The sequence below is a fragment of the Streptopelia decaocto genome, assembly GCF_964273445.1.
Source record: "Streptopelia decaocto genome assembly, chromosome: 3".
Lineage (NCBI taxonomy): Eukaryota > Metazoa > Chordata > Aves > Columbiformes > Columbidae > Streptopelia > Streptopelia decaocto.
This window is the reverse complement of record NC_138656.1, coordinates 97,939,086-97,966,326: the sequence shown is the minus strand read 5'-3', so window position 1 is coordinate 97,966,326 and position 27,241 is coordinate 97,939,086. Positions and strand designations below refer to the sequence as shown.

General features: G+C 32.9%; 1 protein-coding gene across 1 annotated transcript in view; it reads right to left on the bottom strand.

Moving 5' to 3' along the window:
* The window catches only part of CSMD1 (CUB and Sushi multiple domains 1), a gene marked incomplete at both ends in the record, with an annotated part of 1,064,284 nt that overhangs the window by 294,438 nt on the left and 742,605 nt on the right, over positions 1–27,241 (bottom strand). The window contains 2 exons of the mRNA XM_082048870.1: positions 2,808–2,911; positions 25,850–25,971. Coding sequence (XP_081904996.1) covers positions 2,808–2,911; positions 25,850–25,971 — 226 coding nt within the window. The remainder of the gene's footprint in view (positions 1–2,807; positions 2,912–25,849; positions 25,972–27,241) is intronic.

Below are 27,241 nucleotides of genomic sequence, written 5' to 3'. Positions count from 1 at the left end.
CTAACTTGTAAAAGCTACGAAGCTTTAGAATCAAATGCATGAGTTTCTACAGTGATATTTTGTAGAATTTCTACAGAAATGCTGGCATCTAAGCTGCCAACAGAAACTTGCTCAGCATAAGAAAAGCTATATTACTTTTTAAGAGATCCTGATAAATTATAAATTAAATCTAGCCAGAAAAGTCTCTGCTGAAAGCTGCTTGATTCCCCTGAGAAGAATAAAAAACTACAAGGTGCTGCTTAAACCTCATTAAGTACGATAGAAGTTATTAAAACCAACTAAGAGAACATTTTGGTAAGAAAATCACTTTGACATTTAGTTATGAGCTTTCTTATGATAATGCAGGCTACAAATGATCCTAGTGTTCTATGAGGAAAATTACTTTGCATCCACAGACAACCATTCTCAAAAGGAAGTGAAATGAAGCATAGCTGTGATGCAGTTAAAATACAATGTATTTCATAATGCATGATACAATCCACTATTTAATGCCTGCAAAAACAGTGTTGCAATAGAAATTCAGATTAATTACTAATTATTGTGACATTGTAGTCTCATACTTGGGGCTCCTGTATTTCCACTGTAATGAAGTTATTAATCATTTACTTTCTCAAATGATTTTCAGGGTAGTGTTAATGTGCGAAGTATTGCAACCCAAAAGGAAGATGAAATTAATTGCATAGGCCTCATGTTCGTCAAAGATATAATTTACAGTAAACACGGAAAAGCCAACACTGTACTGTAATGCTAAGTCATAGGCTGTAGAGTAATAAAACAGTTGCTATTCAAAAATCATCCTGAAGGGCTAAAACTACTGCATGCCTCTAGTGAGAACATTGTACTAGTGCTAGAAATGCTAGAAATGCTAATGATGGACTCTGAAACGGTTATATTACACAGAGATCTTCAAAATGTTATTAAAGTGAAAAAATATTATAAGAGCTGATGTGACTATGGAAGCCTGCCTACCTAAGATACAAAAATTAGCAATTAACATGAGCTAAGACTATTTTAGACTTTAAAAAATTTTCTTTTTTAGGCAGTCATGGAAAATAAATATGGAGTATGTAGTCACAGGCTACTTCCCTTCAAATGGAGAAGTAAAAAAAAAAAATAAATTTGACTGTTACATGATAAGTAATTTTAGAAAGGCAAATTTTAATACATGAAGTACTCACAGTGTAACAAACAAAATGAACAATTCAGGGTGCCCAATTTACTAAGTTCAGAAACTTAACTCTGAAGGAGTTTCGGCATCCCTGTAAGTCAAAATGTATCCCAACACAAAAAGAAAATTTGTGAACAGATTGTCAGTCACAAGCAGTTAAATTATCATCCCCAGAAAGATTGTTTATTTAATTGGTTTGCAAACTACAAGAAAAAATAATCATGGGTGTTGAAATTCATGCTTCCAGTTCAAGTCTTTTTATGTTAACTTAAAGTTTAAAGCTCTTGAAACAGGATTTTCTTCTTATTTTCTTTTTCGGGTACCCAGAACATGGAAAGCAATTTACCGAGTATCAACTAGTTGCTATTTCAACACAAGAAACGTGCGTCCTGCAAATAATCAATCATTTTCCAGTCTTTGCTTTTAAGACAAATTAAAGTAGCAGTACCTAGTTCTATGTACTTTGATATAATAGTTCAGAACATAGCCATTAATAAATATTATACATTCATAAGCAAATAAGTAAAATGAAGATATCATCCTCAGACTTGTCAGCCTAAAGATATTCTAAATAATTAAAAATAAATGTTATGGGTGTTAGATGACCTTTACTGTTCTAGTTATGTAAAATAAACATTCCAATAATTAAATGTCTTGTAAAAACTCAATATAAAATTATGATGGATTCTTTTTATCAAATGTGTTTAATAATGTCTTTATCCAGTAGATATCTGTGCAAAATCAAGTAATGTTATTAAAAAAATGCTGCTACTTTCTCTTATTTAATCATTGCTGATACATTAACCTTGAAATTTTGCTTTGTATTCTCCAATAAGGATTCATATGCTAACTTAACCTTCTAAAAGATGTGACTAAAATATCTTGTGATGACAAGCTCCTATTATGAAGGAAGGAAAATGAACATATGCGACGAAAATGAGATGGTTGCGGTAGATGAGATTAATCAATCTGTACAGGATTCTATTATTTCCATTAGCCCAGACAGTATTAAAGACCTTTATTTTAAGATTAGCTGACCAGTTTGGAATTTTTCTTCAAATTTAAGTAAGTTGCTACGCTTTCTGTATTTTATATTACATTATGCTAGATTATGTTTATTATTTATATTAATCCATGAAGCATGTTTACCTTTACTCAACAATGGCCATGTGCATTCATGTAATTTTTTTTCACATATGCAATTTTAAGTATAAAAGTTTTGAAATTAAGAAATGGGTTATTTATTTTACACAAGTAGTATTTTCTGTTTGCTGAAATCTAAGGCTTTTAAAAATTCCTTTACTTGTTTGTGAATACAATTGCAGCTATACGAATTGTACTTGTTTCTTAAAAGAAGCTTTTTTGCTTTCAAAAAAAATCTAATCTCAGTTGTCTGAAGTTTTTAGTCTGAAAAGTTTAAAAAGTTAAAAAGTTTAAAGCCTGCGAAGATGCTATTAAGGATCTGGGGTGAATTTTGTAATGAACAATTTTCTTTGACAGTAGTTAGATTTTAATTTTACATTATATAAACAAATTACATATATTAAAATTACTAAGTAAAATACAATATTCCATGACCCAGAAGAAACAGCATATGACAACACATTTCCAAGGAAAATTATTGAAGTTCTGTACTTACACATACAACACTGTTCTGGTATCACCAACTTTCCCAGCATCTCCAACAGTAAGAGTATCATAGCCTCTTTCCAATTCAAACTCTTCAAAAGCAAGCTTTATGACCTAATAAAATTAAATTAGTCAGTTATTTCAAAACTTACCCACTAGTCTTAAAAAAAAACCATTTTGCTACCGTAAGTCAACTCATGAAGCACTCACTCATTATTTCAGTTAGTCTGATTTGTTTGGAGAAAGATACCTATAGAGTAAAAGCAGAAATGGAGAAACTTCTGCATTTTCTAATAGAAAGAGCAAAAAGTATTTGGCTTAGTGTTTTAGAGGTATCACAGACTAAAGATGTCAATCACCTCTAACTGGTGGTAATTGTTCCTATTATTGAAATGTTATTATAAACAGCAGTAAAAACTTAAAAAAAAAAAAAAAATATATAAAAATGATGTAGCATAATACTGGAAGCATATAAAGTTAAAATCTTCTTGTCTGTTGAATTATACAATAATAAGATGGCAGGTTTGAACTATCAATTGATAAGAAGGTGGATGATGCTGGTGCACAGAAATACAAAAGCAGAAATTACCATACATAAATTATTAACACTAAGCTATGATTTTGTTCTACGTCTAATAATGAATTGTCCAGAAAATTAAAAATGTAACTGTCAGCATTGTTTGAAAAAGTATTTATAATTTACTGAAACTGTAATTTTAGTAGATAAAAGAAAGTATGAAAATGGGTTTAGTTTTGTACAGACAAACACTTATAAAACAAGAACTTTTCAGAGTTTTGTATTGGTGAGAAGTAGTTGCAGATTATATGTGTATGTACACTGCACCTTTTTGTATTTTGATATCAAGGTTTCTGCAGACAACTTGATACAAAATGCAGAGTCACAGTGTTTTTCCACAAAATATTTTGTTTTATCTTTATACTAAATTTTGCAGACACTCTGGGGAGATTTTCACACAACTTCAGCCATTGCTTCTGTTTTGTGGCTAAAAACAATACTTGGGGCAGATTTGGGCTTTCTGCATCAGTCATATTATGCTGCTATTTGGCAGTGATGTGGAAAAACAATGGTTTCCATCCACTTAAGGTTATTTCTATGGGCTCTTCAAGGCAGAATTAATACAATCTAAATTTTAGCCCTGTAAAAAGGCAGCATCCAATCTAAGCTAATTGTTTATACATCCTCAATATTAAAAAAAGAAAGTCAGCAGGTCTCATTTATCTGTGTTGGAAAGGAAACAGTCTAGGTCCATCAGCTTCAGAGAGGAACTTAAAAGACTAGATGAGGATTACATTGAACTGCTGCCTCAGTTTCTAATCCAAAGAAAAGTCTGTTTTTAATAAGATACCCATTAACCTAAGATAACATATGGCCTCTTGCTCTAAATTCATGTTGTGTTATTCATACCTTGCTTTGCATCTCTGCTATTTGCACATTTATGTTTTCTAAAGCATGCTAAAATTGACTCCAGGACTAAGACCCCTTGTGTGTTTTAAAATTGAGTTAAAAAATTTAAGCGTGTATAAGGTAAAAGAGCAGGAGGTTTAAAGAAAAGCTAAATGCTCCGAGGATATCTACAGCTATGAAGAACATTGTCAACACAAATATCTGTGTAATTATTTTGGCAATAGGTCAGAGGTTTTGTTTTGTGATCTAATACAGGTCCTTTAAAGCACATTTTGCAGACCTGCCAGATTTTTAGATAAAGTTTACTGCATTATCTACATTATATTTCAATAATCACAAGCATTTCAGACAATATGCTGTAGATATAATAATATACCTTTCCATGTGGACCTGATGTATCATCTAGTATTTCTAGATTATAACAGTGGTTAACATGCAAAATCTCTTTACTAAATCAAAACTAATAAAGCAAAATAAGAGCAAGAAAAATATGTAGAAGCATAAAAGCAGAGTTGTTTCTGGCAATAAAAATAACTACATATATGAGAATTTTAATGCAATTTTTTTTATGTGTGTGTGGGGAAACCTGATAGAATATTCCAGAAGAAAATATGGTAATGTATTATTTAAATATGCTCCATTTTGTCAGACTCACAAACTCTTCTACATTGCAATTTAAAAACAAATGTGAATGCTCACCTCTTTAATAATAAAATAAGTTACAAAAAAAAAAATTGATCTAAACCAGAAATGAAAGATTAAAGATCTCATTAAGCTTATAGGAAATATCAAAATAAAAGGGTTTTTTATGTGAAATACATTATGTGTGAAGAAATATTAGACACTATTAAAAAAAATCTTGTTCTTCACTTCCATGCTAATTGTTACTCTATACTAACACATAGAGTGCGTTGGAAAGACATTCAAATGTTTGAGAGTTAAGAAGTCAAGTATCACGTTTATGGTTGGACTCAATGATCCTCTTCCAACTGAAAAGATTCTACGATTCTATGATGCTAAATCTAACTTATATTCCTTTAATCTGATTCATAAAACCTAAACTTTACCATGTAAACAATAAACAACCAGTCTAATCACAGCTCCTTCTACAGTCAGTCAACAGAAAACGGCACCCAGAACGGAAGTCACGTGACCTGCCTTAAGGTGGAGTAAACTGCCGTTTAGAGTTGTCCCTTCTATTGACTACATAGGGAGTTTGGATAACCATTGGAGACTAATGCTTACACAGATATATTTAGGTAAAATTAGTTCCTCTGTAAATAAAAGCTCTGAATCATCAGAAGGATTGTTAAGATATATTAGATGGAGGGAGGAATTGTTGACTTATTGGTGAGAAAGAGTGTAAGACAGTTTTGTATGGATATACATATGAATACAGCATGGGTAAAACTTAAAAAAGCAGATCTGAGATGCTTCTCCAGATTCAATGCTGGTTTTCAATTTATAAAAAAAAAAAAAAAAAAAAAAAAAAGCCAGTAATACTAATCTGATCACTGTAATTAAATATGTTTACTCTGAACTGATTAAATAATGAACTAATTTTCATTAAGAAAAATCAGAAACACAAAAATTACTTCCAAATCTATTATATATTTTCTGGATGATGAATTATATTTCTTACAGAAGCATGATCCTGTTTGCTTTCTGAAATGTATGAGACAAAATTCCCTTATAAGCAGTTCAGAATTATTATTTATGATGAGATAAATAGACTGTGAAAAAAAAAAAGCTTAAAAATATGAGACACCTAAGGAGGTACCTAATGGAATCTCTGCAAGTGAATTTTCTTTCATAATTACTTTTTCCTTAGAAGCATTTTCCTTTATCTTAGCTACTCCCACACTTTATACTTCTGCTGGCATAATTGCTATAGCAAGTAACGGGAAAAGGCAGCACCACAGTTGTACTAACAGAAATTCCTTCATGGACATTCTTCTTGAAAGAAGAAGCAGGGAACATGGCAAGGTGACATTTCCAAAATGTCTAGGTGTACACGTTCTTTTCAGTACTAATAAAACCTATTTTATTATCTCATATATGAGAGAAATTTATGCTTTCGATATAGTAAATACAAAGTAAAAAGTGATACCAGTTAATTTTAAGGTGCAAGTAGAAAAGACATGCACCCATAAGATTCTAACTCAAATGTTATTTTGGATGAATATGTTGGATGAAGCCTGTATTTCATGCATTCTATAGCTATGAAACTAATCTTAAAGATAGTTTCTTTCAGTACAAACACTCTGTGAACAGTAGCAGGAAGGTCCATAAGCACCTGTTTTCTCTGAGAACTTCAGCTTCTTGGTTTCTTGTTATTATGGCAAAATAGTTCCAAGGACACAAACTATTTCATTTATGAGGGTGACAAACCTTGGCATCACACCGTATTGTGCAACCAAGCAATTCAAGTGAATACTGGAAAGCCTCCAGAAGTTTAGGGAGATGCCTGAATATTTATAGAAGCAAATGCCTCAGAAAAGTATAACCTATCAGTGGAATTAATTTGCTAGAAATGCATACAATCTCAGAGTTCATATACTGTTTAATGCTATTCAGAATAGAAAATGGAAAGGTCTGAGCCATACTGAGCCAAGTTAGAAACTCTGATAAAGTAGGTATGTTACCATAACTGTGCTAATGGGAGATCATATTTATGGAAATGAATGTTCAGAGGAAAAGTAAAGAGTAATCCAGGATATAGTTTATCCTTATTTGGGTTGAACTCAGATGCCCACACTCAGATATCTTCTATCATTTAAGATGCCTTGGCATCCTGCCTGGCCTCTAACTGCCTCTCTGGAAGGTTAACGGATTTTCCTGTGTTGTACCTGTCAGCCTTGCATGGACATTTTGAGTACCTGAGCATCTCATACAGTAATAGACTCCTGAGGATGACCAAATGAATTGTATTCCTTGTGTCCTGAAATGTTTGAAGTCATGAGAAGGACCCTACTTCATACAGAAAATATCTTAATTAAAATGTTAAGACATATAAAGTGCTTATTTATATTTATACATTAAAGTTTCTTATGTACATGATGAAAAAGAATGATCTATGCCTAAATGCATATTCTTGTAATAAAAGTGTAGTAATATTACATTGATATTGCATTGTCATAACACCAAGGTTTTATGTAAGTCTGGACAGTTTTTAGATTCTATTCTATACAACAAAGAAATGTAAATATATTGAGATTAACTTCATTCTGAAGAAAAAAATGCAAAGAAGTTTGTTCTGTGTTTAAATTATGAACAACAAAAAATATTAATATGAAATCTTGCATTTATATTTCCAGATTAGCTTAAACTAACTGAAAGTTGCATTTTCTGCTTTTCTTCCTACTGTGTTTTTAAAACATATAACTACATGGCTTGTTGGCCCAAGTGTAGATTTGAAATAAATTTTTAAAAATGTTTTCTAAATAATTCCCTGTATTACTCTAGTAAACCACAATTCAAGACTGAAATTCTAGCCCTGTTGAAGTAAACAGGATACATAAGGATTTTCATGTAGAAATAGCTTCCTGTTATTTTATCTAATACTTCAGTTGATTAAAATAGTTTAAATGATTACTTCATGAATAGGTTAACTTTCAGAAGTTTATGTCATACCTGTTTGTATTTCATCTCATAAAATTATGGTTTTTTTCCAATGAATGCTGTGATAATATTCTAAATACAATAAAACGTAAGTTACCTTGTATTAAACTAGAATATATATTTTTGAGCCATAAAATAAATGAAAATTTTAACCAAAAAGAGAAAAATATCTTGTTATTTTGGAGAGATTTGAACTACCTACAATCTAGGAAGTAGTAAAAATGTTAGCATGTGACACCAAACTTTGTCATTTACTGCCCATGAGTAACAACAACAGGATCTGCAAACTGCAGTCCATGGGAAGGCCCCACATTCAAGTGGTTTATAAAGGTCTGTATCCCATGAGAATGACCCCACACAGGAGCAGGGGAAAAGCATGAAGAAGAAGAGAGACAGGAGCTCTTAATGAACTAACTGTACCCCCCATTCCTCACCCCCTGCACTACTTGCTGAGGTAGGATGCAGAAGAGCCAGGCCCAAGAAAAGGGTTTTATTGTTGTTTCTCACCATCTTACTCTGTTTTTAACTGGCAATAAATTCATCTTCCCCCAGTTAAGTCTATTTTGCCTGTGCGAGTAATTGGTAACCAATCTCCCTGTCCTTATCTGGACACATTAGCTTTTTTGTCTTATTTTCTCCCCCTGTCCTGATGAGGAGAGGGCGTGACAAAGCAGCTTGGTGGGTACAAAGCAGCCTGCCAAGGTGAACCCAGCACAACTGTATAGGAGAATTCTCTTAACGTTGTAAATCAAAACATCAAAATTAACTTCATTAAGGTATTTGCATTTAACTACATTAAATATTAATATTCTATGAGTGATCATGCTGTGAAAACAAAATAATTTATCCCAAGAGGCATAAGAATAATGACAGTGATGACGACAACATAGATTTTGAGCTTTGTTCAGGAATGCTTCTCATAGTTTAAATTTCCAAAAATAAGAAGCACAACACAAAAACTTATTACATATTTAATCTTTTTGGTAAAAAAAAAAAAAAAAACAAACATAAAAATCTACCTACCTCAGCTTTAAAATCTAGCTTCCCACACCTGAATGTATTTTCTTAAAGCCTACACTTATTTTGAAAATGTCCCTTATATATCAGTGATAATTAACATATTTATTTTGATCCAGTACTATTCCATGCCATGAAATTTATCTGTGGTAAGAGAAAGTGATAAATAAGATTGACTTTATGGATTACAGGCTTGGTTCTTATATCATTTACTTTGGTTTTCATCTTCGCATTTGTAAGCACTTGAGTAGAGATATTCTTGACCTATATTGGTAAAAAAGTGATACCAGAACCAGAAGATAATCTCTGGTCATTAGTCTCAAAGCCATTTGGCAATCTGCTCAAATATGCAGGTAGTAGAGCCCTGTAAGAACACATTAGGGCACAAGCCATTGTTTGGATCTAATTCGAATTATATGTGGGTAAACAGAACAGTTTCTGTCAGTTTGCTTAGGCATCATCTGTAATGAATATACAATGAGGAAATTCTGTAAAAACTCCATTAAGATATAAAGAGAATTGTAGAAAAGGGTAGCTGCAGCTTTCCCTCTGCAGTACTATGTGACTTACTTTTAAATCATAGTGTACAGCATATAAATAATTTACTCCAGAAAAAATATTTTTATTTTACTTAATGACAAATAATAAATAACAGGAAAAAAAAAAAAAAGGAAGAATATATTTACAGATAAGTTTCAAAGACCTTTAGACCAGTTTTGAAAAAGATAGTGTGCTAATTGCCTTTCTTGAAAAAATTCTTGTTCATCTAGAAACATGAAGATACTGGCTAGAAACTTAAATACAGAAATACAGTGTAAAACATTCATCAGGCAATCTGGGCCAGTAAAACTGAGTGAAATAAGAAAAATATTTTTTTTGTCAACTTAAAGTTCAACATTTGCTTTAGTATCACAGGAAATGGTATTTTTACATGTCAGGATTATTTTCAAGAAACATTTCACAATAGAAATGTGACATAATAAAGGGGATTTACTCTGCTTATATACGTGCCCACTAATAATTTTTTAAAAGAAAAATGCAAAGTTCTTTATGAATTACTAATCTAGGTAACAATACTAAAAAATAAATTCATTTGAGACTACCCTAACGTTATTAATTCTAAATGTGGATCTCTAATGTCATTTTCAAACTATTTTGTTTTCTCTTTATCATTATCAGTGTCTATTTGGTAGACATTTTTATTAGTTAAAGAAAAAAATTTCCTGAATTACAACTACGGATACACTGAGCCTCCATAAAAAGGTTATAGTTAGGTTTAAATAGTTTGATTTATTCTAATGATTTCAATAAAAGCTTTAGAAACATATTAATTCTTTAAGAATTTTTCATATTACTTTGTATAAAAATATATTTGAATCTGATGACCATCTGGCAGCTGTAAAAAAGACTAATTTTGTCATTTTCTTATTAATGTTTGGGTTTTTTTTAGTTAAAATTAGACATTTTTTTCTAAGGAAGATACATCACAGTAATATACATCACATCTAATATGATCCATATTTTTCTGTATGATCTAGTTATGCAAGCATATATCAACTTTGATTCTATTACTACTAACTGTCCACTGTTATAGAACACTATTCAGAAGTGCCACTATCAAAATATTTGTTGCAGAATTTTCTCTTTGTCTCAGGGTTTCTGTATAGAATAGCATTTTTCCATTTTTATTAAAAACATTCTTCATTTTATGATTGCAAAGATAATCCAAAAATGTGAACCAAGGGCAAATATGATTATGTAGAAAGTCTCGGAAAATGGCATGTGATGATTAATTCTGCCCATTATGTCTCACCAGGGACCTTCGGACTGTGATATTAGCATTCTCCCACAGCACAAAAAATGTTGTACTTTTCTTAGAGAAATCAATGTTCTGAATGTCAATAACACTCATTATCTTTTTTTTTTTTCTGTCTCTCTGCTTCATTGTATCTGATTCAGACCATACCACTCTGTAACTGTCAATAGAAGGTAAATTCAGTGAATTACAAGATACATATATAGACTGATCAGTTGTCTACCTCAAATAGAGGCATTAGGATTTGGCTCACAACCAGGAAGCAGAAACTTAAGCTTTCCTCAGGGCTTTAGAATTTAGAAGGTAAATTTCTAAAACTAAATTTCTAAAACTAAATTTCTAAAACTAACTACAGGTTCTCTGAATTCTAATGCATGCAGAACAGTGGGGGAAAAAAAATTAGCTGCATCATTTTGACAGTTTTCAGCTGCTAACATCCACAGAGCTCTATAAAGAACACAGTAATTATACTAATATTGTCTTTATTGTTGAAAGATATTACTGCATATTTACTACTGCAAATTTCATATAAGTGTCTTATTTAAGAAGAAAAAGAAAGAATGGGATTTCTTGAAGGTGCACTGAATTATATTTCGAAATGACACGTAGCTATTCATGATAAAACAATATGTTGTAGCAACACTATAAGAGTCAAAAAATACTATGCAATGATTTGATCCCTATATGACAAAACAGTCTAACAGTGAATTGAAAAGAGAAGTTGAAGAGAATAATTAAATATTTAAATCTTATCTGTAAATGTTACTCATGTTTGTCATGTCATTTTGAAAATAACTTCATCTTATTATTATTTGGGTTTTGGAAGAGAAAATAATTTAAATATCCTATAATGGCTTTCTAGAAAACAAATCAAAACAAAACAAAAACAAACCAACCAAACAAACAAAAAAAGGATGTTAAAGATACTATTGATTTTTAAACACTCATTTCTTAACTGTTTGAACAAGAAGACTACCAGCCTCATTAAGTTTAAATTCTAGTGGCAAACCCAAATTAGTGGCATAGTGCCATATTTTTATTGTAAAGCATTTTTTAAACATTGTATAAAATACTTTTTTGACACTTGTTTTGTAAAATTCTGTCTGTATAATCAATTACCTTTTGGAACCATAATTAGCAATGTACAGGGCTTAAATGAAAAGTTGTAAGTTCTTTAAAATTGTCTATAATCACACTATTACAGTTAAAATGAGACAAAGACAAGCTTGATAATTCTTATGTTGGTAGGAATAGAAATTAATGTCTAGTACCTGAGAAATATGTGAAATACATGTATGAACACATAAAATATTCCCAATTTTGAAATCACTTTGCTAATCAGAGAATCATTTAAGTTGTAAATGAACGTTAGAAGTCATCTAGTCCAACCCATGACTATCAGTAGATACAACTAGATTATAAAGTTTATCATATTTCAAATGCTTGTACTAAATTATCATAAATCTGGTGGTATAACAAAGATACCATCTCACTCATTATTTTACCACATTATTGTAAATCCAATTCAGGAATTATGTTTTGACTGGCCTAATTAAAGGAACATGGATTGAAAGTAATTATGGTGAAAACAGGTGCCATAAAAAATGTTTCAAATGTGAGGTTGTTATAGAACTTCATACGATAAATTTTCAGTGAGTATCTTTGAAACAGAAATCAAAAGTGGCAAAAGAAAACACGTAATCAAGCAAAAATGACCAAACAAGTATTTTTTAATTGTACACAAACCAGACACACCCAAAAGATTTGCAGCATGATTCTTTTACCTCATTTTTATAGAAAAAAAAAAAAAAACAACTAAAAATTTTTTTTTAGACCTTGTTGCAGAAATCAGTAACAAGGATGTAATTCAGTATAAATCTAAATAGTTGGCTGGTATAATTTGAAAGTGGTAAAATCCACATATTGCCTGAAGATACAGGATCTGTGAGAGGCCTATAATTTTCTGAAGCAGCAGCTGGAGGCCTTGTAGAAACCTGTGGTGACATACCTGAAATGAGCTAAATGTAGATGTTTACTCATTTGTGTCTAGGTTGCTTCATGTATCTAATATCTCACTGCAGTAAATATAGCTAAAATAATTATTCATCTGACTTGAAGTTAGGTGTCTGCCTCTAGACTATTAACTATATATGTTTAACCTTTACATGAATCACACCTGGACAGTCCATTTTTAAAAATGACGGGATGAATGCATTGTTAATCCATACATTGGATCTCAAGTGCAAAGCATACCATCAGTCTCATACCTCCATTTGTTCTTGATGGAACCAAACTGCAGAAAGAACAAGTGGAATCAAAGATGACTTTCTGCAGAGTTCAGTAGTACAGTGTTTGTGGAATGGCTGAACATTTACCTTGGAATCATTAGAACCCCTTTGCTTGCTTCAAGTGGAAGTAGTTATTGCTTTATTTACTAGATTTTTTTTTTTTTTTTTAATTTAAGTGGTCATTATAGAAGATGGATGATCTAGAACAATAATTGAACATGTCGTTTCATGAAAAAATGAACTTTTATACAAGGTAAGAGTGGAAAGGCTACTGATTCTATAGAGTTAATAACTGGCTAATATAGAAAAAAAGAATTAGCATTTAGAGTTATAAACAGAGACCTGCACATATATAATGGCATGCATGCACTACCTGCTTCTGAGAAATACTATGAGGCAAATATAATCTGCCAATAAGTCTGTTTAAAATAAGGGAGGAAAAAAAACCTGACCTAATTAGAGAGAAAAACAATGCAGACATCAAGATATGCAAAATATCTATGTGACAATTATAAAGAACGATCACTCAGGAAGCTATTAACTTGACAGCTGATAACAGAGAACATTAATAAGAATTATGTGTAGCTTTGTGAAAGACTGAATTAAAATGTGACACACATATTCTACCTGTGTCCATACTCTGCACGAGATTCTTCTTTCACTTGGAAAACAAAACAAAACAAAACAAAACAAAACAAAACAAAACAAACAAAAAACCAAACAACAACACACACAAAAAAAAACCCCAAACCAACAAACTAAAAACACAAACCAAGCAACAAATAACATGAAAATAACACAAAATCTTAAAAGGACTTTTTTAAGCATTTGCTTACCCAGGGATCCAATTTGATCTTACATGTACAACGTATCTGCAAATGTCAGCCTTCTCTACATGTCATGATAGTTGTACCAGAAGATTAAAAATACATTCATATCAAAGCTTTGATCAAGGGTGCACTTCTGAAACAATCTCCAGTCATTTCCTCTTACTGTGCTTTGGTTTCACAGAATCATAGAATGTCCTGAGTTCGAAAGGACCCACAACTATTTAGTTTAAGTGATAAATTTCTCTTTGGGAGAATCTATCTATCTATCTATCTATCTATCTATCTATCTATCTATCTATCTATCTATCTAACTATCTATCTATCTTTCCACATACAGCACATTTTTAACTATCATAAATCTGGGCAAGGAATATGAAACCAACCTGAAGCAACATTATTTCTTTTGCTTTATTTGCATTTATGATATGGAAAGGTGATGGAACAACTTATCCTTGGTGCCATCTCAAGGTATATCAAGGATAAGAGGGTCATTAGGGTCAGTCAACATGGCTTCACCAAGGGGAAGTCATGCTTAACCAACCTCATAGCCTTTTACGAAGACATAATCAGGTGGATAGATGATGGCAAAGCAGTGGATGTGGTCTACCTTGATTTCAGTAAGGCATTTGACACAGTCTCCCATGGCATCCTCACAGCTAAACATAGGAAGTGTGGATTGGACAATCAGGTAGTGAGGTGGACTGTGAACTGGCTGAAGGAAAGAAGCCAGAGAGTTGTGGTCAATGGGGTGGAGTCTAGCTGGAGGCCTGTATCTAGTGGAGTGCCTCAAAGGTCGGTACTGGGACTACTACTATTCAATATAGTAATCAACGACCTGCATGAGGGAATAGAGTGCACTGTCAGCAAGTTTGCTGATGACACAAAGCTGGGAGGAGTGGCTGACATGCCAGAAGGCTGTGCTGCCATCCAGTGAGACCTGGACAGGCTGGAGAGTTGGGCGGGGAATAACCTGATGAAATTTAACAAGGGAAAGTGTAGAGTCCTGCATCTGGGCAGGAACAACCCCAGGTTCCAGTATAGGTTGGGAAATTACATATTAGAGAGCAGTGTAGGGGAAAGGGACCTGGGGGTCCTGGTGGACAGCGGGATGACCATGAGCCAGCACTGTGCCCTTGTAGCCAGGAAGGCCAATGGCATCCTGGGGTGTATTAGAAGGGGGGTGCTTAGTAAGTCGAGAGAGGTTCTCCTTCCCCTCTACTCTGCCCTGGTGAGACCGCATCTGGAATGTTGTGTCCAGTTCTGGGCCCTCAGTTCAAGAAGGATTGGGAGCTGCTGGAGAGATTCCAGTGCAGGGCAACAAAGATGATTAAGGGAGTGGAGCATTTCCCTTATGAGGAGAGGCTGAAGGAGCTGGGTCTCTTTAGCTTGGAGAAGAGGAGACTGACGGGTGACCTCATTAATGTTTATAAATATGCAAAAGGTGAGTGTCACGAGGGTGGAGCCAGGCTCTTCTCAGTGACAACCAATGATAGGACAAGGGGCAATGGATACAAACTGGAACACATGAGGTTCCACTTAAATATGAGCAGAAAATTCTTCACAGTGAGGGTGACAGAACACTGGACCAGGCTGCCCAGGGAGGTTGTGGAGTCCCCTTCTCTGGCGACATTCAAAACCCACCTGGACACATTCCTGTGTAACCTCATCTAGGTGTTCCTGCTCCGGCAGGGGGATTGGACTAGATGATCTTTTGAGGTCCCTTCCAATCCCTAACATTCTGTGATTCTATGATTCTGTGTATGTACCGTCCTCTGGCTTTGTGAAACTGTTCTTCCCGTGACTTTGTGACTAAAGACTGTTTCAGGAACTCTGGTTTATTCTGCTCAGATCCATCACAAAGGTGACACAACAGTGCAGAAAACCCTGAGGTTCCCTGCCCTCCAGCCAGCACTCTTGATTGGTCTGTTTACGAAAGAACATCCACATTATGTTCCAGTCTCTTCACTCGTATCCTTTCCAGTGAGCCTGGAATGGTCATAACAGTTACCTCTTAAATAAATAAATGAAGAGTAAACTGTTGAGATAATTGCTGCATGAAAAAGGGCTGGCCCATCTGACAAGCTTTGTCTAAACCATTCTTTCACTGGATATAGAGACGAGATAAATAACTAAACTCAGCATTTCATTTTATGTTCTATCTCATAATACTGGAAATACAAGGAATGAGAAAAAATATTTAGACAAGTTACTTCCTACTGAAAACATTGGACATTTATGCAAGGTCTGCTTCTGCACAGAGACAGAGAAATAACCAAAGATGTGAAAAGCAAACACTTGGTGTTATTTTCTAGTACAACAGATAAGCATTAACCATGTGTAGATCTGATGCCTAAAACCTGTTCTCACTTTTGAAGATTTATGGGTAATATATTTAGAAGCAAATAATGTCATATTTTAAAAGAGTAGCTAAACGTTTGCTCTGCAAGGTTTAATTAGTATAAAAACTTAAGACTTAAAAAAAAGTCAGACATAGACATGTGACACACTGATATAGACCCTGAGGTTCATTATAGCCTTCAAGAGGTCTCAGAATTTGCCTGCTAAATTGAAAGCTATGTTTAAAAGGTTGTGTAAACAGTCTGTTAAGTGTACTGTGGACCTAGTCAGACCACCAGTGTTCACATGCTAAAGTAGGCCAACTTGAGCTGATGATAGGAAGGATCGTGATCTTGGTTTTGACTGTGGTGGTGCTTCTTAAGTATCAAATTAGCCCCTGTGCCATTTTTGTCACACAACATGTTGAAAACCTTTTTATACTATAACTTACTTCAAACCCTATTATATTTCCCATACTAAGTAAAAATTCCAATAAATAGAATTGCCTCTATCCTTTCCCTTTAACTTCATCTTCCTGAAATCTGAGATTTGCACATCTAAATGTATATTTACTATTCTCCCCAGTGGCTCTTTACTTATAATTTGAGGCTCCTGTTTAGTAATGCACAAAAGTGAGCTAATTAAATGAGTGTCAAATGAAGTGCTGACACAAATTTATTATGCAAATACCTAGAGGTTTCTATTTACAGTGATGCCAAAAATCTATAATATTGCTAAAAAAAAAAAAAGTGAGAATAATTGTAATAATTTCCAGAAAATACGAATACATTTTAAAAACAACCTAATTATTTTTCCCAGATATATACACTTCACTATGCAGTCTATGAATTTCTTAGAATTTCCTGATTTTTTGCCTATAAGTTATCAGCTGGTATTTTCCCAGTAGTAAAGGTACCCAAAAAAAAGTTTCAGAAGACAAAATAAACAGAGAGCATTACGCACAACGAAACTTTGACTATGTTTCAAGGCAAAACGAATCAACATGTTCTGTGAGGTGACCCACAACTGTAGGTGGATAAATTATTCTCTAGCAATTGTCTCCTTGTGGACTAAATGTGGGTTTATGTCATTGTCATTATCAAAGCCACCACGCTGCTCAGGGTCTGCACAAAGACAATTTGTGTAGAATACCTGATAAACTAAAACAAACAAAAAGAGAAAAAAAAGCACAAAGCAAAGCAAACGGTATATAAACAAATACAATATCCAAGGACATTGTCAGGTATGATATATCTATAGCTGCAGACACTTTCAAACTCCAGGGAAAAATATCTACACATAAACACTGACATCTTAGATTTATAGATATGACAATGTAATACTGAATAAGCCTAGTAGTTCTTAGCAAGGGAGTTGGGAACTAACTTTTAGAACAAAACAGATAAGAAAAGTCTGTGGAAATTTAGTTGTAGGATTTTTCTAATATATGCTCGGAGTTTTTTTCTGTCAGGAAATATCCTGAATTAAATGAGAGAATAGTATTGAGTTGCTATATTTAACTGCTTTGGGATTGTGCAAACAAAACATTCAGTTGTTTATTTTACATGTGTCTGTGTGAGAGTGTATGTGTATATATACGCAGCAGTAATAATAAATGTGTTGATTTGTCTTCTATAATGTGTGGATACAAGGTAATTAAGATAGTGTCTTATATTCAGGTATATTTAATGGATATTCACCTATGGCTTGTAAAGTTCGATTAATTCTGCATTTGGTAAAGTTGTCTGAAGTCCTTTCACGATGAAGAAATTAAATGTATATATATTTTTTGTGGAATAATATGTCACCACATCAAATAGTATGTTCTTAGGCAATATATCTAGAAACTATGAATAAAAACTTACTATTTTCTTTAGGTTAAAAAACCCTTAAAGTTTCAGTTGACCACTCATTTACTGTTTTTTGAGCTCCCTTTAGGACTCTATATTTCAATTTTTTATCTGAATCTTTTCTGCTCTGATAATATATAAAATGAAAAAAAAAAAAAAAAAGGTTAAAGCTACAAGAGAAAAGAAATATATTGATGGAAACCAAAACAGTAAAAAGAAACTGAGGCAAAGGAAGATGAAGGGACAAATAACATAGTGAAAAAAGGAGATGTTGCAGAAGATATGTTGGTCTAAGAAAAAAGCTTGAGGCAACAACCCTACTTTCAGCAATAAGTGAAGCACATATGTGGCAGTGGCTGGATAATGATAAAAGCCAATGACAACACTTTAGTTGCTGTAGTTGTTGGGTTTTGTGGTTGTTCGGTTGAGTTTTCTGTTTGGTTGTTTGGTGTTTGTTTTTATGTTTGTTTTTAATTTTTAAAGACGGTTTCTGGGAACTGTAAACCAAAAAGGCACATTTACATATTCTGGTGGTGGGGTTTGTTGTTGGTTGTTTCATTGTTTTGTTTGTTTGGGTTTTTTGTGGTTTCTTTTGTTGTTGCTTTGGTTTGGTTTTGCTATTGTTTTAGCTATAAAGTAAACAAATTAAAAAAGGAATAGCATGTTTTTTATTTGCAAGACATAGGCTAAAATAATGAAGAATTTAACAGCCATTCAGGCTGGAAAAGTGTACCTATAAGAAAGACAAATATGTATCACTTTCACTGCAGTAAGTATTCAACAAAATAATGGCAATAATGGATTTGTATAATTCTTACCCATGCAGATACAGTACAAATATATCACAGTGAAAATATTACATATTGCCCTCTTTGGAATGGAAAATTCTTTTTTCTTTGGCCTTGACCTGGTATTAGAACACGAGGAAACAGAAGTATTAGAACTTTTAAAATGTCATACCTTTGTATTTAACAAAATTTTCTTGATAACTTTGAAGGTTTTGAGGGTTTTTTTGTTTGTTTGTTTTAATAGCTTCCATTAAGCCTTATAACAGATGGCTTAATCTTGCCAATGAAAACTTTGCCACATTCTAATACATTCCCTTTTTTTGGAGGTTGAGCCTTTTGTTTGTCTTGAGAGTTAAATTACCAGCTAATATATTCCAACTGTCTTTCTTAAATATGGATTTATTGTAAAATCAAAGACAATAACACACTAAATATACTACTATCTCTCCTTTTCCATTCCTTTATGTGCATGCTTCTATAGTTCCTTTCTAAAAGTCCCACTTTTGTGTTTTCCCCTAAATTGTCATTTCCACCTCAGTATGTCATCCAGCCAAGGCTCATAAAATTCATACCCCACAGCTAAATCTCTGTAAAGTAAACCTAGTTGATATACTCAAAGCAAATCTGAGATACTCAACACAGATAAGTCTCAGTAGTTATTCTCCTTCATTCAAAAACAGCATGGAAAGAGGAAGGTCAGAGGAAAAGTAAGCAACAGGGAATATAACTGTCAGGCTGTATTTGCAGCATTTGTCTCAGGAGAGAAAAACTTCAGAGTTGAATATGATTCTGCATTTAATGTTAAAAATCATCTGAGAAAAATAAATAAAACAAATATCACCATAAATAATGCCAGAAGCATTAAATATGTTCATTCAGTTAGCTTTCCCTACAAAATAGGAAATACAGTACTTTCCTGTACTGCAGGAAATTTGTGCTTGGATCATGAGATGAGTACCAATCCCAAATGTCCCTCTTCCATCATTACCTCCAACAGTCTTTAAAGACAGCAAGAGGCAAAAGTTCTTGTAATGGATGCACCAATGAGACATTTAAAATTAATATAGAAAGTGGTTTGATTTGGGTATATCAATTAGACTAAAAGACTCACACTTGGAAATAGTTCTATTAATGTAGGAGAGATTTTTTATTTTTTTTTAACTTTCTTTTAGTTAAGTCTCATATACTCCTACTCCAAAGGTATGCTTTTTCATTCAACATATGGCCATTATGGGACACTTCCCATTCAATCTGTGAGACATATTCTTCACCTAAAATAGCATACTTTATTCTGCAAAGTTGTGTATATACTAAACATGGCATGTTGAAACTTAAAATGTCTAAATCCCATTTATTCTGATTCAGTGAAGGCTAACAAAACCCAAATAGTAATTTTGCTGATCAGCCTCCAGTGGACTGCTTTAGGATGAGCTGATGCACTGTTTTGAATCTACTGACTATTTGACGGATCTGTATCAAGTATAACTGGAGTTTAGACATTCAGCACCCATATGTGCAAAACAAGTTTCATCCTAAAAGTCTGTAATTCCAAAACTGAGTCTTCTGTTCCAACCCTACTTGTGTTAGAGTGTCATCCAACAGAATTTCAGTAAACTTATTAAGAAAATATTATACAGAAGCTATGCTACTACATCTCATCCACGTGATGTCTTGTAAAGTAGAAATATCAACATTATTAACAAAATCATAATGTTCTAATACATACATACAAAACACACAAAATAAACACCACAAATGCATGATTTTTAAAAAAAAAATGCTTGCTTTTGTGTGATATATGTATTTTTCTTTCTAATGTCAGTTGTATGTACATAGAATTAAGTGTTATAGTTTATGTGTTTAAATTCAAATTGAGGATGAACATATACTGTAGTGAGTTTTATATGAGATTATTGCTCCAGGAGGCTTCTACACACATTTTGCACTTTATATTGAAATATACAGGCACTTTTGTTTGGTTTTTAAAATATATTTAAGACTGTAGAGAATCAGAGCTACCCTGGAAGTCCTATACAATATTTTAGGACAGTGGAAGTTTAAAATCTCATCCTTACACTACAACAGTAGCTTTCTCATTTAATTGCTTTAGTTATGCTTTGTGGTTTAAATTATACCGCTTAATTAGGAAAAAATAAAATATGTGACCCTATTTTAAAGCAGGAGGGAACTTAATCAGTATTTGCTTTTTTCATAAATGAGACCTTAATAGTGTTACTTCTAAACTGTGTGAATCCTTTGTTAATGATGTCTTATCCTTCTAAAATTAAAGACACTGTTCCAGCAAATACAAAATAAAGAAGTTGAAATTTAAATATGATATTTACATATGGCACAAAATTCAGTTTTAACACTGTGCAAAAGACAAAAAGATTATACAAAACAGTGCTTTGATTTTCAATACACCATGGGAAATCTTCCTATCAGGGCATTCTTAGTGTATGATATGCACTTGTGTGATGTACATGGCATAGGATGTAGAAATGAGTCAATTCTAAATTCAAAATGCTGTTTTCCTCCAGTCTTAAATCTATCCTGAGAGCCTAACAGCCTCCTTAGATTCCTCCCAGGTGGTCAGTCCCTTTTTCCACATTACTCAAACATTGTCTTCCAGCTCAAGTTCCCTACTCATCCATGCTGGCTTCTTAATCCCTTTACTTGATTTCTTGCTCATAGGAATGTATCGGTCTTGAGCCTGGAGGAAGTGATGTTTGAATATTAGCCAGCTCTCTTGGACTGCCCTAGAACTCTATTTTTTCCTTTTTATTCCCCATGCTACATGCATTGGTGTATAGACACTTCAGGGAAGTACTCAAGCATGTGGGTTTCTCATGAGGGGTGCAGAAAGATCTACTGCAGCCATGTGTACCCTTGAGGTGGCTGGCCTTCTGGTTCTCATCTTGGGAGGCAGTGATGGAATATTTGTTGCTGCTCTGGCATGTTCCCTGGTTGGATGTATTCTATGATTATGTGGATTTCCTAGCTGTGGACTGAGGAAGGTTTTCCTGAGTAAGATACCTCAAGTTCCCCAGGTATGTGCTTTGAAAGGCAATAAATCAGAAATACCATTTTATGACAGTGTATTAAGGTATAATTTGACTTTTTACAAAAACCTGAAAGCACAGCCCTGTAAAACTCTATGTGAAGTGTCCTTCCTTCCCTCTAATGAATTCCAATGTCTTCAGTTATGGCAACTGCAGTGAAAAACATTTTTATAAAGAATGAAAAAAGTTGTTAGACCACATAGTTAATATCTATGCTTTGTGCTGTAGAGAAAGTACATTCTTAAGGATAAAAAAAAACAAAAAAAAAACAAAAAAAAACAAAAAAAAACAAACTTGGGACATACTCTTTATTTACCAGGTCATTAAACTTAGAACTATTGCAGCCCATGACACATCTACTATACAACGATCTGCAATCAGAAAAATATTGTGTAAAACTAGGTATCATTGCTGAAACAACATAAAACCTTGCCCTCCTATAGACACTGGAGTTGAAAACTGAAGCCCTTGCATCTAGCAGTGTTACCATAAAACAGAGAAAGCAGCAGGAAATCCAAAGTAGTAAGTCTTGCAAAAAATCCCACAGCCTGGAGAATGAATTGAAACAGCAAGGGATAGAGGCATGCTTAGAACGTAATGAAAAGACTATACTAACAGCAAGAAAGAGATAAAGACAACAGATCAGTAAGCCCTCACAAGAATAGTCCAAAGTAGCTGATTCTAAAAGGTTGAGAAACTGTATAACAGAATATCTAAACCAATCTAGAGTTACCAAGAATTACAGCATGTACTTGACAGAGAGTCAGAAGAGCACCATAAAGTTGTATTTGCAAGCACTAAAAGTGTAATAAATGACTCAGTAGGATGCTGATCACAAGTTACAACAGTGGGACCCAGAGAAAACAATTAAATGTTAAGGTAAGAAAATAAACTCTTCAAAATAAGCAGAGCATTAACAGAAATTCCTTTGAATAGGAGAAGAACCAATCTTAAGTTAGATTTTTGTGTTGCTCAGATAAGTAAATAAATGTTAGAAAAAGATTTAACTAAAACCAATCTTGATAAGGTTGTTTAAAAGCTGGAAATACGCTACTATCCCCATAGGAAGTCAAAATTTGTTTTAATTTTGAATTTGCATTAAAAATCTCCTCCCACTAGCACCAGAATACAAAATTTAAAAATGTTACATATAATTAAAAATATATATATTCCTTAAAATATGCCAGCACATTATGTTCTTCAAACTGCACTGAATATTATGTTAAGAAGAAATATTGTTTTGTCTTGTAAAAAGTTGTGTGTAAACTAACCTGATAAAAGGACAAAAATTCACTGCTTAAGTAGGTCAAAACTGATTTAAAATACACAGTAACAAAATGTCATGAACTGTCTACCTTCATGGAAAAAAAAGATCAAACACAGACCCTAAGAATTCTGATAAATATTTTCAAATCTGAAGAGCAAAAGAGTAGGCTCCTCAATCTAATCTTAAAATCAGACCTTCAATATACAGTTCAATTTTCAAGAGTTCTGTCATTCATAACTCCAACAAAAGCCAGGGATGAAAATCTGCACAACTTCCAGTACATCTTAAAATCAATTCATTATTTTGGAAACCTGGATATTATTTCTGTAATTGATTTTTTTTTTTTTTTAAGTTCACAGGTTTCAAAATGCTAGTAAGATATTTTTCTTTAGAAAGAAGTAGGATAAAAATTCCATTTCAGTCAGAGAGTCCATAAAGTAAAAGTATTTTTATTCATATCTTTTATTATCCAAAAGGATATGTGTTAAATCTAGATTCAGTTATTTGGGGACAGAAGTCCCAATATCAGATTTGTATTGATAGATAATGATAAAGATGATGTAGGCTTTATGTGAAAGCAACTTGAGGGTACTGTAAGCCTTAAACATGTTTGCTTTTAAGACTTCACATACACAATCATCATGATCCTAAAGCAAATACATCTTTCCAAGATACATGAAGTTAAGGAAATAAATACCCTTTGTTGCACTGCTAAACAAAGCCAAGATTAATAAAAAGAAAATTAATTCCCTATAGCCCATACTGTCTAGAACTGAAAGACCTAAAACTCCAACTCTTTTTCTTACGTTGTGATCATCAACATGTCTGTTAGCATATCTCTTTACCTTTCACTCAGCTGGATGTTATAGTGTGGACTTTCTGCTGGGTGAAAGCAAGCTCCAAGTCTTGTACTTATACCTTATTGTTTTGAACATAACAAAATAATTGATCTGTCTGGGTGTGTGATTCCTTCCATGTATTCTTGTGACTGATGAACTATCAACCTGCCCACAGAATACTACTTAAAAGTGCCTTTTTGAGTCCAGTGAACAGAGTAATAAGTTAACCCACAGCAACTTAATTAAACTCTGCCCTAGTAAAATTCCTAAATCCATTGAGAAACATTTATTGTATAGAATGAATGGAACTTATTTGTTAATGTAGCAGACAGAGGTGTAGTGTTTTTGGCAAGTAAGTCTGAACCTCCATAGAAAACATACATTGTACAATTTAATAGACATCACTGAACAGTCAGTACCAATTTTTGTATTATTATGCTTCAACTTCCTTGAAATGAGATAATTAATTTCATTTCGTAATAAATATGAAAAGCAATGCTTAAATAACATTCTTGCAAAGGCAAGAGAAGAAAAATAAAAATTAAAAACTAGTGGAACAGTTTTGAATATAGAAACCATTAAGATGTCAAGAGTCTCTTCTATTAGTAATTTCACTTCTCTTCCTTTGAAGCATGCTTAAATTTTATTTTCTAAAATTATACAGCATTTTGCAGAATCAGAGACTACATACTAGTACAAATTTGAGTAGATGTAGTTGTTGGACCTTTTTCATATTTTAAATGCTTGTCCATATTTTAAAAATGCAAAGTGATTTAATACTTTCTATAAAACTTAATGACTTTAAAGTCAAAGGTTCATTCAGTGACAAATACTCACATCTAATTACGATACTAAATAAAATATAACAGCTCAGTTTGGAACTAAAGAAGTTATTTCTTTCAAAGAGAAGTCTTGCTACAGCAAAATGTTCCACGATGTGATAGGTTTGTATTTTTGCCTTTTTTTCCTGAATATATGCCTTTCTTAAGGCAGTGAATTGGTTTTAAGTAAAAGTGAGCTCAAGTGATTTTGCAAAGAAAGAGTGTTTACATCTCATCAATATGCTATGAGAGCATGCAGAAAAATGGTATTTTCTGCAGCTAAACATTTGCATTAATTTATGATAAGATAAACATTTTTTCCTTAACTATATTAAAGAAGTCAAAAATAGAGTCTTCCAAAAACTTGCACAGGAAATACATGTGTTGTAATTATGAAGTACATATAGACTGCACATTGTTCAACTTACTGTAAGTCATTTATTCAGCATTTTGTTACAGAAAGGTAAAATATAAATGATTTATTTTTTTTCTTTCCCACGGATACGGGTTTCTCTGTCCTTTTTTTTTGAGAAAATAAATTGATTTTACAGAAACAAAAGTAAAAATGTATCACAGCATACTGCAGTTTAATAAGAATATTTAATTATTACTACTATGTATAATTATTCATAGTTACATATTTAGACTCAGTATTGGAAAACAGTGGATTGGAAAGAGAAAAGTGGTAAGTAGTAAAATACCTAACAAGACAAAAGTACTTAGAACTCGATCTGTTTTTTATGCTAAGATTCAACAATGAGTAAGTATCAAGATACAACCTGAAAAATCCACTATCAACTTATCTAAAAATACGTGGCTTTGAATATGATTTTATGTATTTCATTAGAAAATCTATTTTTAACGTGGAAACTTTAAATGAGAGTTATTAATTTGAGTGGACATTTTCAGATTTATGTTTTTTTTCTAGTGCCCAGTATATTTTATTAACATCTATGCTCTGTTCTTTTTTGTGTTGAAATGGACATATACACTTGCATGTGTTCATGCATTCATGCAAATATGTATGCAATAATTTTAAGACAGACCCAAAATTCTACCATTTTAATTGAGACAAAGAGAAAAAGTGTACCTTTTCTGGATCAGTTGTTGTAATGACCCACACGCAGTGTGCGTTGTCTTCATATTGAACTGGATAATTTGGTGATGTAATAACCCCACTTGGCCCACGTAAGTTAGAACCACATGTTCTAGCTAAAATGAAAAACAACAAATCAGATTGCTTTTGAACTTTATTAGTCACCATTCTGAGGTAGACACAAAGTTCAGCTTCTTCAGATAGTCTTAATGACTTGAAGTCATTAAGTTCACAGTAGTTCCATGTAGTTTATCAGCTTTTCTACTTTGAGTGGATGATCATTTAGAAAATGGGAAAAACAGTTATTCGTATTGTGTATTTTATTACTAAATGCTTGGTATAACCACCATGAATATTGGCATCTTGAAGGTCGGTAAAAGGATTGGGAATAATATGGACTACAAATAAAACTTGTATCTTTCACTTTCCACCATCCATTCGCAGTGTTGTAATATTGAACCCAAATTATACACCATCAGCCTAAAGAATGTTTATCTGTGTACAGAAAAAAGCAAAAAACTTTTAGAGACTGGCTGAATTTATCTCAGACTTTTGTGAAATTTCATCTCCAATTTTGGAAGTATGCTTGATGAGTAACTTGTTTTTCCAACTGAGGTTTTAATGGAAGTATAGGACTAATTTATCCTATTTTGTTAGATGCTTACTAGAGGGACTAAAGCGTAATAGAGGTATTTGCAGATAATAAATTGGAAGGAACAGCAAACACTAGTAATAACACACAGATAATTCAGAACCAAATGCTCCCTTTCTGGTGAGCACTATTTTTATCATGCAGAGATTACTTCAGATCATTTCCGTAATGTATTAACAAACAAGAAAAAGTTCAGGAGATGAAAAATAAACAACAAACAACAGTGAGCTGTGGAGTTGTGTGGACATGTTATCCTGCAGTAGTGTGAAACCAAGTACTGAAAAGGTATATTTAGATTTTTCATTTAGATACACCAAGCTGCAGAGACAGTCAGTTAAAGAGACACTTACAAATCACAGTTGTTTTGCTGCTCTGGAAAAAGCAGGAGGTATGTTCTTTATTTATTTCTTTTTTACCATGTCCAGTCTTTACATGCATATGCCTATGTAATATTACCCATGTTACACACAGCTTGTAATAATTTATCCAAGAGTCTTTATAGACTTTTTTATTAGGTCTAACTGGATTGGAGTTAACTTTCTTCACAGTAGCTTGTATGGTGCTGTGGTTTACTTTTCTAACTAGAATAGTGCTGATAACACACTAATGTTTTGGCTATTCCTAAGCAGTGCTTGCACAACACGAAGGCCTTCTCTGTTTTTCACACTGCCCTGATAGCAAGTAGGCTGTGAATTGAAAAAGTTTAACCTAAACCTCACTAACTGGTTCTACTT